Consider the following 14,703-nt stretch of genomic DNA (forward strand, 5'->3'; position numbering starts at 1 on the left):
CCGCAGCGATAACCAGGGTGGCCGCTGATCCGAACCGTGAACAAGCGGCGAACAGCGCTACAAGCTATGCCGCGACGTCCTCAGCCTACGTTAAATATCAAGGAGTACATCCCAGTAAAGTAGAAAAGGTCGCTTCGTTCAAATGTTAAAGCCCCTTTTGGCCACAACAGGAGGCCATAGGCGGGGTACGTATTATTCCACAGTACATAGTTGTATAGAACACACGGTTTCAAATACACACAGCGTACAACACGTTCAGTATAAAAACGACCCTGATTATACAATTTTAGGCAATAAAAAGCCATCGTCGTATTGTAATATTGGTTTACAAGGCTGTGAAAGACCCCATCGCCACTCGCGATCCCGTTCCACACCGTACCGACGACCACATTTTCATTATGGAGGTGTTCGTTGCAGGGCTGAGAGACGGAGAGAGGCTGTTGGGAGGACGAATGTGTTGAATTTTTTTCCGTAAGCATGAGTAAAAAAAAAAAATAGATTTTTATGGGAAATTTCAGATTCACAATATTTTTGGGCCATATCGCGTGAGTATGAATGTGTTTCGTAACATTTTTCTCGCAGTGATCTGCCCCAGAAATAAAATTTATGGGTCATAATATTCGTCGCGAAAGCTTATGTGGAAATTTTAAATATCTTTACAACTTTCGGATTGTTTAGATTACGTTACATATTAACGTGTCCACGTGCTCACAGAAGTGATGTCACCCGACACCACGTGACAACATATTTTGGCGGGAAGAGTACGGACGCGAGGTCATGCTCGTGACGGCGCGTCCGGTTTTCAGATCAATCCAAAATATTTATTGTATCGTCCGAAATTTCATTTCTAAATCTGATTTTTTTTAATTTTTGGGAGATTTTTTTGTTTGTTTAACCCAAAGGTCAAGGGCATACCACTTAAGGATCTGGCACCTGTCAAGGCAATGCGGAATTTCTACCACTAGCTTTGAGTTGGGCTGCCGACAAGAGTTGAGTGACAGGCTCGTGTTTTCATTTGAGGGTAGTTCCAAAACGTCGGACGTACGTTTCAGACGCTCTAAAAATGTGGGTAATCATCAGCATAGTCACGAAAGTGGTCGTTTACTCCGGCATGGTGTGCCAATCATTTAGGGTTCTAATTAAGATGTAAATAATTAACACGTAGCCTTCCGCGAACAATATTATCCATAAGAGGTTGGTTCTTTTGGGTTAGATCACGCGAATATGAATGTTGTCGTTCAACCCGCCACCACCCGATACAACAAATGAGTGAGGTTGGTCACGTAAACAGAACGTGCCAAATGTATATTTACACGATCTAACCCACAAAAAAAAAACCTCTTATGGATGTCCACCTTTCTCGATAGGGGAGATAAAATACCGCAATGTTGAACGTACTCGGACGAGAACTGACTTTCGCCTCCACACCGGGGTGGCGCATTCAGTTTTTGTCCGTGTGTCAAAGCCCACTGTGCCGTCTCATTCGTCAGCCACATCTTCGAAGGCTATCTAAAATCACCTTCATAATGACACCCCCCCCCCCCCACCGTGTACGTATTATTTAGAGAGCCGTCATCCTCTGGGTGCCACTCCAATGCCCGTCTTGGTTACCTGCCCTCCAATACCAATGCCCTGCCAGTGACGTCACCACGGTGCCTGTGCCAGGCCACGTGCACCTTCCCTCCTCGACCCCGCAACACGTGTGTGTGTGTGTGTGTCCCACCCATCATTTCGACCTTCCTCTATTCACAACTTCTAAGTAGCTCGAACGTTTCTCTTTTGTTTCACCAGGTAAAGCCCGCCGAGCTGTGTAGCTCGTGTTTTCAGAAGCGACCGGGCCACAAATGATAGCTCAACGAAGTTGCTTCTCGTCGTCGTCGTCGTGTGGAACGTTTTTTTTAGAGCACCCAAATACCCTAAACGAGTGTTTATAAATGCGGAGGGGGAAAAAAACCGGGAAGACCCGGAGAAAAATCATCGCGACCACGGGGAGAGACAGACACGCAGACTACAAATATACAGCAGCAGCAGCAGGCGTCATGATCGGGATCGAACCCACGACCTCCTGTGTACCAGGCGAGGTAGTCAATATCTCCTAGCCACCGCGGCGCCCCCATCACCCTATCCTCCATCCATCCTGAGCTTAACTCTATCTTCGGGGCTATCGCATTGAGTACGTTCGCATGGAGGGGGGAGGGTGGGGGTTAACCCAAACGCGTACGCTTGCGTATGGGGGGGGTCTACTGACAATGCACGCATAGGAAACGGGGGGGGGGTGAAGCTATCGACAATACTTTGTCTACATTGGCCTTCAAATTAGTTAGATAGTCCGGCGGTGGACTATCTGTTTGCTTAAACACGTTAATATTATTATTCCCTGATCGTTTCTGCGTGGATTAAATATTCGCCGTTCTATAGGATTCGGTGGGGCGCGCGTGACGCGTCAGGCGCGCGTGACGCAACCACCTCCTCCTCCTCTTCCCGATTCCATCAAAAGTAAACAAAAAAAATCCCCACTGCCACACAATTGCTCATCACCCCCAACCCTCCCCTCCTGGCAGACAATCCCCACCATCCTGTAACCCCGCCACCTGGATTACAAGGCAAGCAGCTTCCAGTTTCGTTGCATTGCTAAAGTGCAGCCCGAAACGTATCGGCAGCACGCATACAAATTACCGCAGCATGACCACCCACCGCTTAAATCCCCCCCCCATCCCATTCAAATACAACTCGTCCAATACAAACTGCTGGCTCGAGACCGCAGCTTCCGCGGAACGTAACAGGCACAACGCAGTGCGGACCGCACGTGGTTGACTACGTACGGTGCGAAATAATATTCAACATACGTGTGTGTGTGTACATATACACGTAGAAATCGTGTAAAAAAAAATATACAGAACAGTGCCAACGCAGTACTCTGGCCGTATGGAGCGTTGGGGCGACAGTGTTTTGCTATTCAAAGCAGCGCGAAAGTTCAAAGCGAGTTTTCTAACGAAGAACGTCTATTCAACAATCTCGAACCCCTTCTTAGCCTCTTTCATTTCATTGAAATAAAAAAAATCGCAGCCCTTTAGGGTTAAATACACTGTTGGATGAGGGCCTCTGCACTCAGTGACAGTCGTGTGAGGTTTGATTGACCGCTCGGTGGACGGTGGTGTTGGGGAGAAATCGGCAGGGCGCGCGCGTCGCTCGCCAGCTCATGTTCGCCCGTGGCCGCCGAGTTCCATTTGTCCCATAAGGAAATCGCTCCCTGCACGGTAAAGTGGAATTTCCACCACTGGCTCCAACGGGGCAAATCGATGTAGACGCGTGTGACCGCACACCAGATTCAGCAGGGAGATTACGTGATTGTGAATTAATGATGGAATCGGTTTTTTTTCCATCACTTGTAGGCTGTGCCTGTTGTGATTTGGCTGCCAGATTCATGTGCGATGAATTTGTTTAAAGGGTTGAAACGCTTTACCGGATTGTCGGTGTGTTAACTGAAAAATGGTGAAATCTGTAAATCTAAATGAAACTCACGCTCACCACACCCAGCTCCCAGTGCCACCCCACGTGTCTCCCCAGTTGTAGAATCACTCAAGGCGGGGGGGGGGGGGGACAGCGGCTGTTTGTGTGGCGAGGAAGCGACCTGAGCTGTGAGGAGCCAGACGGAGAGTTCTTCCAGACTGGGCTGACAGCCTCGGGACATCGATGATGATGATGACGGTGATGACGGTGGTGATGGTGGTGATGATGGTGATGGTGGTGTTGATGGTGGTGGTGGTGATGATGATGATGGTGGTGGTGATGATGGTGGTGGTGATGATGGTGGTGATGATGGAGATGGTGGTGTTGATGATGGTGGTGGTGGTGATGATGGTGGTGATGATGGAGATGGTGGTGTTGATGATGATGACGGTGGTGATGATGGTGAACACTGGCACTGATATGACGGTGGCAATCAAGATGGCCAAGGTTACACTCCGTTTGAAACAATAATTTAACCTCATTAAAATGATATGTAAGACTGCATATTTTCAATTGTAAACTAAGCCCCAACGGTGTTTTACTCAATTTTAAATTCATCACATCCGAAAAGTGTTTTTGTTTATCAAGCCTCGGAAGTTTTTTTTATTTACTTTTTTTTAAAAAAAAGTTTCCACAAAGATCCCAAGTTCCATCATGGGATATACAGTACCCGCGTGCGAATAAAATAATTAACAAGTGACTGTTGACGAGCAATATGCACGCAACGTTTATGTATAAAGGGGGTCTATCAAAAAACGTCCAATTTTTGTTTGTTTGTACAAAGGGGTTTCTTTACGCTCGTGTTTAGTGCAGTTTATTCGTACTTTAATTTTTAAGTGAAAAAAAAAACCTAACCGTCCCACGTGAACGTTGTGACCAAAGCTCAATATCCACAGGCTAACCCCCCCCACCCCCAACGCAGCGGTAGAAATTCCACATTCCTTTGGCGGGGCACAGTCTGTGCAAAGCATGACCCCTGTGGTCGGAGCGGTTGACTCGTGACCGGTAAGTTGCGAGTTCAAACCCTGGTGCGGGCCGACAAGGTTCATAATCTCTCTGTGGGGGGGGTCGATAAATCTGATGCAACTTCGTGGGGATTTCAACAACGTTCGTCTTATGGGACAGGCCAGCCCCCTCCATGGGGGAAAAAAATGTGGAATTTCCACCACTCTCAGAATAGCCCAAAGACGCGAGCAATGACCGATGCTCATCTGAGCATTGAGTGTGTCACTTGTCTCTGCGCGTGCGCGCGTGAATGAATCGCAGTGATTCGTTGACGATACGCCGATTGTGAGAATCCTCTGAATCAATGAGGGTTTTGCTTTACTACGATCGGATGAGATGAGAGTTCTGTATTGCATGCATTGAGGGCCCCTTCTCAAAATATGATTGATATTTTAACATCAACAAATCACTGTAGTCTACATGTACAGATCCTCCATTTGGCCTCACAGATCTTGGTAGCTGTTGGCGAGCGACCGGCACGGCAAAGGAGAGGTGGTGGTGCAGGTAGCACCACGCCAGCCCCGCCGTCTTTGTCTCCCCGGCACCGGTGTTCACACGCCGTGCCAAGGCACTAATTTATGGCCAAGTCAAATTTAGGGGAGGCCCAGGGCAAGGTCACCGTTTTGGTCCTGGTGTTACGTCTCTGGGTTTCGTTGCGTAGGGCAGTAACCACCGCACCCTACCGCTCCGTCATGCGTGCACGGCGCGGATACCATACTTAACATATGGCTTTGGTATTATGTACTTTGCGTGTATATATCTGTATGTTTTAGTACACCAACCTAGTCGGCTTACCAGACAGTGAACCGGGTGTACATTTGAACATCCTATTACTGGGATCGGTCGTGTTCAGGATCATCAACGAAGCCAGCCGAAGCGCCCGCGAATGGACCTCAGAGAAGCTGAATTCCCGCTCCCAGCTCCAAGAACTCTCACGCAGTTCATGCTGGCAAATCCACCGTTTGTCACGGCTCTGCAATAAAACAATGTGAATGTTGTCGACACATCTCAATTTGCGTTTGCCAATTCCCTCCACCATCCAACGCAGCCTATGAGCAGTCACTTGTACAATTAGCAACGAGTTTCTAATTTCTATTGTTGATAATTGTTCTTCAGCTTGCCGGTGAGTGAGCTAAAAGAATAAGGAGAATAATGTAGCGTGTTGTTAAACACGCGGACACTGCGTGGCAATTCTTTTGTTTGACTGCGTTGGGTGGTGGAGTGGTAAATTAACACAACACAAATGTGGCACAAATCACGATGTGGGGGGCCCGAACCCGGATTATCGATCGTGAAACGCAGCATTATGCTGCGGAAAAAATCCCAGGTGTTAAAAAGTTGAAAAATAATTGACGCCATCGAGGGAAGACTCGCGCGCTCGTCTCACTCGCCGAATCTCAGGACTCATTTTCAGGAGAGTCCTGAACCAGGCCATGTTGAGCATCGAATCATTAAAACTATCCTGTTGCTTGTCGAAACAATTGAATTGTTAAAAAATTCAATTATCGAACTGTCAATCGTTGAAACAATTCAATTGTCGAAACAAATTCCGTTTTTTTCCGTTAATTGTCCTAAAACCCGGACCACCTGGAGAAAACCCCACCTTGCACACGATGGGTTAATGCTCGAAAGGTCCGCACAGATGGGTTCGCCACCATCCCTACCCCCCTCCCGCTTGTTGTACCGCACATCTGGCTTAACCCGAAGCACCTAGCGGGTTTGGGAGTTTTGTAAAATCTCCGTATGATCTGCTGACCCTTTCCTCAATCGTGCCGGATCACAGATAAACTAAACTTTTATTTTGTTGAAGCCCCACTGAGCTAATCCTGTGTCAGCTCTTTTTCCGGAAGCGACCTGGCCACAAATGATGGCTCAACTAAGTGGCTTATTGTCACGTGGGAATTTATAGCAGCCAATTATTCTAAACGGGACAAATACAGATACACGACACCGCAGCTTCCTAGGTTGGAGTCCATTCACTGGTTGTCAAGCTTTCTGCAGCGTCCGTCCCCACATCCTCGAATGAACCAGGAAAGGTTTATAATAGTCACTCCCCCTCTCTTTAAAAAAACGACGTTTAGCGTCGTTATTGTGGTTTTTCAAATCATAAATAACCGGCAATCGTTGGCCGATTCCGTTTTCCCGGTTGGATTGGGAAAAAAAACAATCGCTCTTGAAAGGACATTGACCGTAAACGTAACGGCTTGCTCACGGGAATGATGACATCGTGGAATCTCAGGATTGCTTTGGTAAAGTCCCTCGCGGCAATTACTGGTGCTGTTGTTATGGGTCAACAGTGGCGGCAAGGGTACCAGGTTTACATGGCGACACCACTATAAATTCCACGTTCCAGCGGCAGGGCCCAGTACAGCAGCCAATGGATGAGAATTGCGGACCTCCCGACCACAATCACCTGTTAACGTCATCATCGTCGTCATCGTCGTCGTCGTCACAGTGTTGACGTTGAGGTGGCGATGACTGGTGTGACGTAATCCCAGCGATCGTCATTCCCATCCGTGACGGTGAGCAACAACGATGATGTCGTCGACCACAAGAGTGAGGCGGCTACGATTATTGGCGAGCCCGCGGTGGGCAGCTCTCCATCGCCCTCCTCAGTCCCGGCAGGGTGGCCCTCCCGGCCCAGAAGAGGTCGTGGTCGGAGGAGGTGCTGAGTCTCTTGACGAAGTTCTTCTCGTAGAGGAGGGGGTGGTAGGCCCCCTCGGTGCACGCCCGGTCCGTGTAGTCCTCGTGGTAGTGGCACAGGTCGGTGCGGCGCCGTGACGGCAGGAACTCGTAAACGTTCACCTCGTCGCACAGCCACATCATCAGCACGACGCCTGCTCGCGCACGCACGCACGCACGTGGACACACGCGTTGTGGGGGGGGGAGGGAAGGGGGGGTGGGCACGTGCAGACCGAGATGCGGACACGCACGTTTCACGCTCGCCTAAAAACTAAATATTTTTTATCTTACCAGGTAAGGCTGCCCACACTGAGCTATAATAGCTGCTACTTTTCAGACGCGACCTGGCCCGACAAATGAATGAAAGCACTCAGCGACGTGGCTTATGGCCGTGCGGACATTTACAGCAGCCAAATACTCTAGACGCACGTCGATTCCGAATGCGGACCCGGAGGATCCGGAGAGAAATCTACGGCGACCACGGGGAGAACGTACAAACTCCAAATATACAGCGGGCGTCAGGGTCTGGGTTGTAGCCACGATCTCCTGCGCACCAGGCGAGGGGAGATAACATCGCGCCACACAAATGGTGATTGATATGATTAACTAGAGGGCAGCCCGTGACACTCACCGGGCGCCTGATTCTCACCACTCACCATTCCACTGTGACCGACCAAAGCGGAATGCTGAGTGGTGGCTATGCAGGCGGTGGGGGCCTCTAGTCCACCACTGTGGAGGCAGCAGCAGCAGCAGCAGCCTCCACAGTGTTGCGAAACTAAGCGTGGACTAATCCCCACCTGTTTCATCATGAGTGTGTGAGGGTGCCACCACACATTTGACACCACTGGGGGTTTGTGACAGCAGCACGATGATAATGATGATGACGATGATGGGGGATGTTGTCACTCTGTGTATTGTTGGGAGGCCGCACGTCAGGGGCTGAAATCAAAGGCGACCAGGGGCCCCCGCAGGGCCTTGCAATGAAGAACCCTGGGATCGAGTGTTGCCCCCTTTTTTTTACGCGTGGATTTTCTCCGGGCGCTCCGGGCTCCTGCCGCAAGTAAACGCTCGTTATTTGGCTGATGACGCCCCGATATATGACGACCACAGAGCTTGTGGGGGAAATTTGGCACCAGCTCGCTGCACGGTTGCTGCTGCTCCCCCCCCCCCCCCCCCCGCTAACGAGGGGAGCTCTCCGAGAGCGAGGAGCGAACACTGTGCAATGGCGGCACGTTGCAAGTTGACATTTTGACTATTATCACAAAGCGTCACTCGGTGGTGGCGCTTGCACGAGGTGCAGTAGCGCGCTTTGTCCAGCAGATGGGGCAGCGCTGTGCTGAACGCGCGTGCCGAAGGTCGCGTCTTGTACCAATGGGCCCCTCGCCGAACCCAGTGGCCCAGCCATATCGACAGGTCAAGCCTCAGCCGGCCCCTCCGAGTATTTTAAGCACAAAACGATTAATCTGCCGATTCGCGGCTCGATTGCTCAACCAGCCGCGCGCCGCTGGGCGTGGCTTGTCAGGGGTTTCCCGCCTTCGGGAGGCCAGAATAATCGACAGCAAAAACAAACTGCAAGTCGATTATGATGTTTAGTCGACCGCATGACTCGTCCGACTACTGGTCCTGGCGGAAAATTCACGATTACTAAGATGATTATACAAACGGGTAAGCGGTGAGTGTCTGAAGAGGGTCAGGTGAGCGTCACATCACCCACAACTACAGGAATTCACGTAACATTTGATGAAGCGACAAAATGCGACTGTTGCTTCTGCAATCTGTCACCGGGCGCTCACTGACGACGGGCATGGTAGTTATAATGTTGCTATCATTTGCGGCGTTCTCCTAATAATCTTGTGCAACCGACCAGCGTGGGCGTCCACAAGTTGTACGGAGCTCGACGTCACGACGCTGAGACTCGCGATGCGTGAACCGCAGCTGAAGAACGTTTTAAGTGATCTTCATTTGCCGCACCGGTAGGGGTGCAAGCAAAGCGCTCGCACCGACGGTGCAACAACATTGGGAAATCCGGTAGAGTGTGTGTGTGTATGGGGAGTGGTGGCAGAGCGGTTAGCGCTACGCTGCTCCTCGAACACGGCGACCCGAGTTCGATTCTCGTTCACGGCCACAAGCATCCGTGACAAATATCTGAACCGGTCCTGGGCCTCCCCCTAGGTCGGCTCAGCCTCAAATGAGTACCTAGTGCGGTGTGTAAACATCGCCACTGGGGAGACAAAGGCGGCCGGGCGTGGTGCCGGCCACCCACCGCCTCGTGTGCCGTGTCGGCCGTTGTTTGTTGCTGTAACGTCCTGACCTGCCCCGTCTGGAAATCTGTGAAAAAGAGCTTTACAGCTCATCGGATTCCTCCAGTATAAATTAATATTCTTAATTCTGATCATAGGGTCCTACTCGCTGACGGCAATTGCTCCATCAAGTCTGTGAAGGCTAAAACGGGGGCGGGGGCGATGTTTTTCCTGCGTACCCAGGAAGCCGGAGGAGGGCGGGTTGGGCTGGATGTGCTCACTGGCGCTGTCCTGCAGCAGTTCCCAGATGCGCCACAGGTAGGCGGGGTGCAGCACGAACGCCGGCTGCGTTGGGTGGCGTTGCCGGCGGCGCAGGAACGCGGGGAAGAAGTTGTAGTCCGGGTCGTGGAACCACTGCGGGATGGCCGAGATGGGAGGATTTGTCGAAGGCACACGCACGTCCACCTCGTACGCATGTGTGTGTGCCTGTGTGGCGGTAGTGTAGCGGTTAGCGCGCTGCGCTACGAACCTGGCGACCTGGGTTCGATTCCCGCTCATGGCCAACACCGGTGACGATTGTTTGAACCGGTCCTGGGCCTCTCCTAGGTCGACTCAGCCTCAAATGATTACCGTACCATGAATACAGTAACCTCAAGTTTTATTCCCGGCAACAGCGACCATCTGTGGCAACGTATATGTGAACCGGCCCCGGTCTTAAATGAGTACCTGGGGAGACAAAGGCGGTCGGCTACTTTTCTAGCCACACTACCGACCTCCTTGTGCACCGTACCGGCCTTCACAGGTGCTACTCGCTAGCAGCAGGACTTGCCCCAACAGTCTGTTAAAGATTCTAGATTTAAAGCTTTCGTGACTGCAAGGATCCATACTCTTTGGTTCTATTCGGTAAAGTCACATAGGTAAAAAATAAAACAACAAAAATCACGACGTTTCGGCCACAACACAAGCGGCCTTCATCAGGTGAAGGGACCAGGCTGTCTCGAGGACAGCGCTGGAGTGAAACACAGCCACGCTCAGACCGCGACCTTTAAGCTGTGTGCGAGGAAACAAGGTGCCTTGACAAAGGAATTAGCATAAAAAATGAGCATTTGATTGGCCGACTGAGGCTATACAGGGGAATCTTTCGACCTTGTCTTTGTCCAGCACTTGCCCCAACAGTCTGTGGGCGGCGTAGTGTCCCGCCTCTCCCCCCCCCGCCCCGTACCTGCGTGAGGTTGAGCGAGTACGGCGCTGGGTCCCACACAAGCAGAGTGACGTCACGGTAGAGAGTGCTCCGGGAGAAGTTGTTCTGAGGCCGAGCCAGGATCTGCGGACACGAGGAGCAGACCCAGGGGGGGTGCGGGAGGTGATTCTCAGATGCCCTCTTGAACCCTTTCACAGCCCCCCCCGCCGTCTAAACTAAAATACTTTTTACTTTAACAGGTCAGGGCCCTACAAATGATAGCTCGGCAAAGTGGCTTATCACGTGGGAATTTATAGCAGGAGCCAAACACGGTAAACGCGTGACGTCGATTGTTAAAAATGTGGAGGGAGAAACCGGAGGGCCCGGAGAAAAATACACACGACTACGGGGAGATCACGCAAACTCCAAAGAAACTGCAGGTGTCCGAGTCGGGATCGAACCCACGACCTCCTGTATACCGGGCGAGGTAGTTAACATCTCCTAGCCACTGTGACGTGTATTCCTGGGACCCAGCAATGCACCTCCAGTGGGGGGGGACGTTCCAATGTTTCCTCTCGACCCCAAACGGAACGCCGAGATTCCTCCGGACAGCTCGTGGCAAAAATATGGAAAGGAAAAATACCGTGCTCGGACCAGGGTCATGCCCCCTGTTCAAAAGCCAGTCGATCGACAGATGGTCGTGTGTGGAGGGGTAAAGTGTGGGTATTCCCACCTCTATCCAAGATGCCTGACCAGCGTGGAAGAGTAGACCAAATACCCTCTTAGAGGAGCTCTCTGGAGCCCCCTTCTGCCAGCAGTGGCGTGAGCAGGCAGCTGCAGGGCTGCCCCTTCATCTGTTACATGTTATACTCTGCTTTGTCTTGTGCTACACCACATGTCTTACCTGGGAGTTGACGAGACGGATCGTGGTCTTGGTCCCGACGTCCTTCTCGAAGTGTTCGGTCGGCGCGGCGTTAAAACGGAGCACAGCATCGTGAGCGTCTGTCGGAAGAGGGGCGCAATGGTGAGGGCCTTTAAAGGAACTCGCAACATGAACCCACGATCTCAACGCTGACCCACAGCGTCAACACTGACCCACAGCGTCAACAATGACCCACAGCATCAACACTGACCCACGGCGTCCACACTGACCCACGGCATCCACACTGACCCACGGCATCAACACTGACCCACAGCGTCAACACTGACCCACAGCATCAACACTGACCCACTGCGTCAACGCTGACCCACAGCGTCAACACTGACCCACAGCATCAACACTGACCCACAGCATCAACACTGACCCACAGCATCAACACCGACCCACAGCATCAACACTGACCCACAGCGTCAACACTGACCCACAGCGTCAACACTGACCCACAGCGTCAACACCAACCCACAGCGTCAACACCGACCCACAGCGTCAACACTGACCCACAGCGTCAACACTGACCCACAGCGTCAACACTGACCCACATCGTCAACACTGACCCACGGCGTCCACACTGACCCACATCGTCCACACTGACCCACAGCATCAACACTGACCCACAGCGTCAACACTGACCCAGAGCGTCAACACCGACCCACGGCGTCAACACCGACCCACAGCGTCAACACCGACCCATAGCGTCAACACCGACCCACGGCGTCCACACGGACCCACATCGTCAACACCGACCCACAGCGTCAACACTGACCCACAGCGTCAACACCGACCCACGGCGTCCACACTGACCCACAGTTTCACTGGAGGCTTTAGGTCAGTCACATGGTTGGCTACACGTTACCTACTATAGACCACAATGCACTGTGCATGCGGTTCGCCGCTGCATACTAATGCACGTGTGTATCATATATCTGACGAGGCCATTGTGAGCCTCCTGAGGAGAGCAGGACCCAGCAACAGGGTTGCAGGTCACGATCTGAGATGTGCTTGTTCAATGTCTCTGTACGTATGTAACGTTGAACTTCTTTCGCACCGTACGTAGCCAACTGTGCTCATCGGAGGTGCGGGGATAAGGACAACAAACCAAACACAAGAAAGCAGTTTGAAAATAAATGGAGTTTTCAATCTCGATTATTTATTTTACCAGGTAAGGCCCACCGAGCTCTGTGGCTCTTTTTCAGAAGCGGCCTGGCCACAAATAATAGCCCAACGTGGAAATTTAAAGCAGCCAAATACTCTTAACGCGTGTTTCTCAATGCGGTCGGAAAAACCGGAGGACCCGGAGAAAAATCCACCTCAAATATACAGCAGGCGTCAAGGGGTAGGGATTAAAACCCACAACCTCCTGTAGCGCAGGTGAGGTAGTTAACATCTAGCCACCGCGGCACCCTGATGATCTCGCTGAATCGCTCAACCACCGCTACCATCTCATTGCTTCTCTCAAACCGTTCCGGTTGGTGGGCACGTGCGGAAGGGGTGTGGGGGGGGGTCAGAAGGAAAGGAGAGGGGTGGAGCGACACACAAAACCCTCACCGATTTCTCGCCCCAGCCCCGACCCGAGCATGGCTCCCGCCGACGACACGACGGCACAGCGCTCCAGCGAACGTCCCCCGGACACGGCGCGCTCCAGCCCGCCGGCGTCCAGCGCCTCCCTCCACGCGCCCATCGCGGAGAAGGGCGGCTCGGAGCCTCCGAGCGTGAGCGTCGACCGCAGCGCCGTCACCCGCTCGGCCACCAGGCACAGGAGGTCGCGCCGGCCGGCCGCCGACAGCGGCCCCGTGGAAGGAGGCCGCCCGGCCGCTCCGGCGTAGCGCACGCCGTGCTTGTTCTGCTCGATGTACTTCTCGCGCGCCCGCTGCAGGCGCGGCGACAGCTGCCGCGAGCCCGTGCCCTCGTCCCACACGCCCGCCGCGTGGACCGCGCGCGGCCACGCGGCGGGCCGCGCCGCGGGCCGCGGCGCGGCCCGCCGTTGGGGCCGCCGGGGTTGTCGATGTCTCGGCCGGGGTTGCTGGGGTCGGGGTTGCTGGGGTCGCGGTCTCGCCCAGCCCTTCCCCCCGGGACCTCCCGCCGGCGCGACGCCGTCGCGCGACACGACCTTCAGGACGCCGCTCCTGCCGGGCGCCCTCCGGAACACCGGCCGGTCGCCTCCTTCGCCTCCGGCCTCCGCGGGCGGCGGCGGCGGCGGCGAGAGCTCGGCCCCCGCCCCGAGCCGCCTCTCTTCCTGATCGGCGAGCAGCAAAGCCCGGGGCGGATTCCCCACGAAGGATTCCGCCGGACCCGGCCGCGCCGGCCCGCGGAAGCCGTCGTCGCCGGCGCTCGGAGGTTTCCGCGAGGGTCCCGGGTAGCGGCGGTCGGCGCCGCCGCCGCCGCCGCCGCCGCCGCTCCCCAGGAGTCGAGTGACGGCGCCCAGCGAGCGTGAGAGGGCGGCGGGAGCGTAGGTGTCGCGCTTCACGTCGCCCAGCAGCAGGCACACGGCGGCGAGCGCGAGCAGCCAGGAGAGGAAGCAGGCGACGAGGAACAGGCGCCAGCCGGGCGCACGCCGGCGCTGACAGGCCATTTCCCACAATCCCATCCGCCCTGCCACTGTTGCCTTCCTCCGGCAGCAGAAGAGGCGGCGTTGCTACCGGCAGCAACAGCGGGGGCGGTCGGAGCACTCGCGCAGTGTGGTTCACGCGGGGCCCTTGTGCAAGGAGCTAAATCGGAATAGTTTGACGGGAGGAATCCGATGAGCTATGAAGCTCATCAAAGTGGTGCCCACCCACCCACTCCCCCCCCCGTCACAGTCCGCCTTCGCCCCCCTTCCTTGCGGCCTGGCGCCTGGACCCCCTCCGACCCTTTGCCGGTCGCACTGCGTGGACACTCGGTGGCGACGTCGTCCTCCAGCGGCCGCGACGGCACTACAGCTCCGCGACCGTCGCTGCCGCCCTCATTGGCGCCGCCGAGACTCGACGACTCCTCCCTCCCGTTGTTCCGCTCACCATCCCTCACCCTCCCGGGCCGCCCAGCCCCCCCCACCCCCCCCCCCCCACGCCGTCGGGTGCGTGAGAGTCTCCCGGTCGGGGGGGGGCAGGAGAGTCGGTCAGGAGCTCATCGCGTGAGAGGCGAGTGCCGGTCTGGGGGGGGGATGCAGAGCA

The 14,703-nt window shown here is 54.1% G+C and overlaps 1 protein-coding gene across 1 annotated transcript; it reads right to left on the minus strand.

Annotated features, from left to right (window-relative positions):
* Nucleotides 1-1,199: 1,199 nt before the first annotated feature.
* Nucleotides 1,200-14,323, minus strand: LOC116952586 (beta-galactoside alpha-2,6-sialyltransferase 1). Its single transcript, XM_032972072.2, has 5 exons — nt 13,103-14,323; nt 11,522-11,619; nt 10,660-10,761; nt 9,677-9,851; nt 1,200-7,352 (listed from the first exon to the last, which is right to left on the minus strand). Exons 1-5 carry the CDS (start codon nt 14,139-14,141, stop codon nt 7,087-7,089), a joined length of 1,680 nt encoding a protein of 559 aa, XP_032827963.2. The 5' UTR covers nt 14,142-14,323; the 3' UTR covers nt 1,200-7,086.
* Nucleotides 14,324-14,703: the final 380 nt, after the last annotated feature.

The sequence above is a fragment of the Petromyzon marinus genome, chromosome 47 (genome assembly GCF_048934315.1).
Source record: "Petromyzon marinus isolate PM22_M1 ecotype Great Lakes invasive population chromosome 47, UKy_Petmar_22M1.pri1.0, whole genome shotgun sequence".
NCBI classification, from domain to species: domain Eukaryota; kingdom Metazoa; phylum Chordata; class Hyperoartia; order Petromyzontiformes; family Petromyzontidae; genus Petromyzon; species Petromyzon marinus.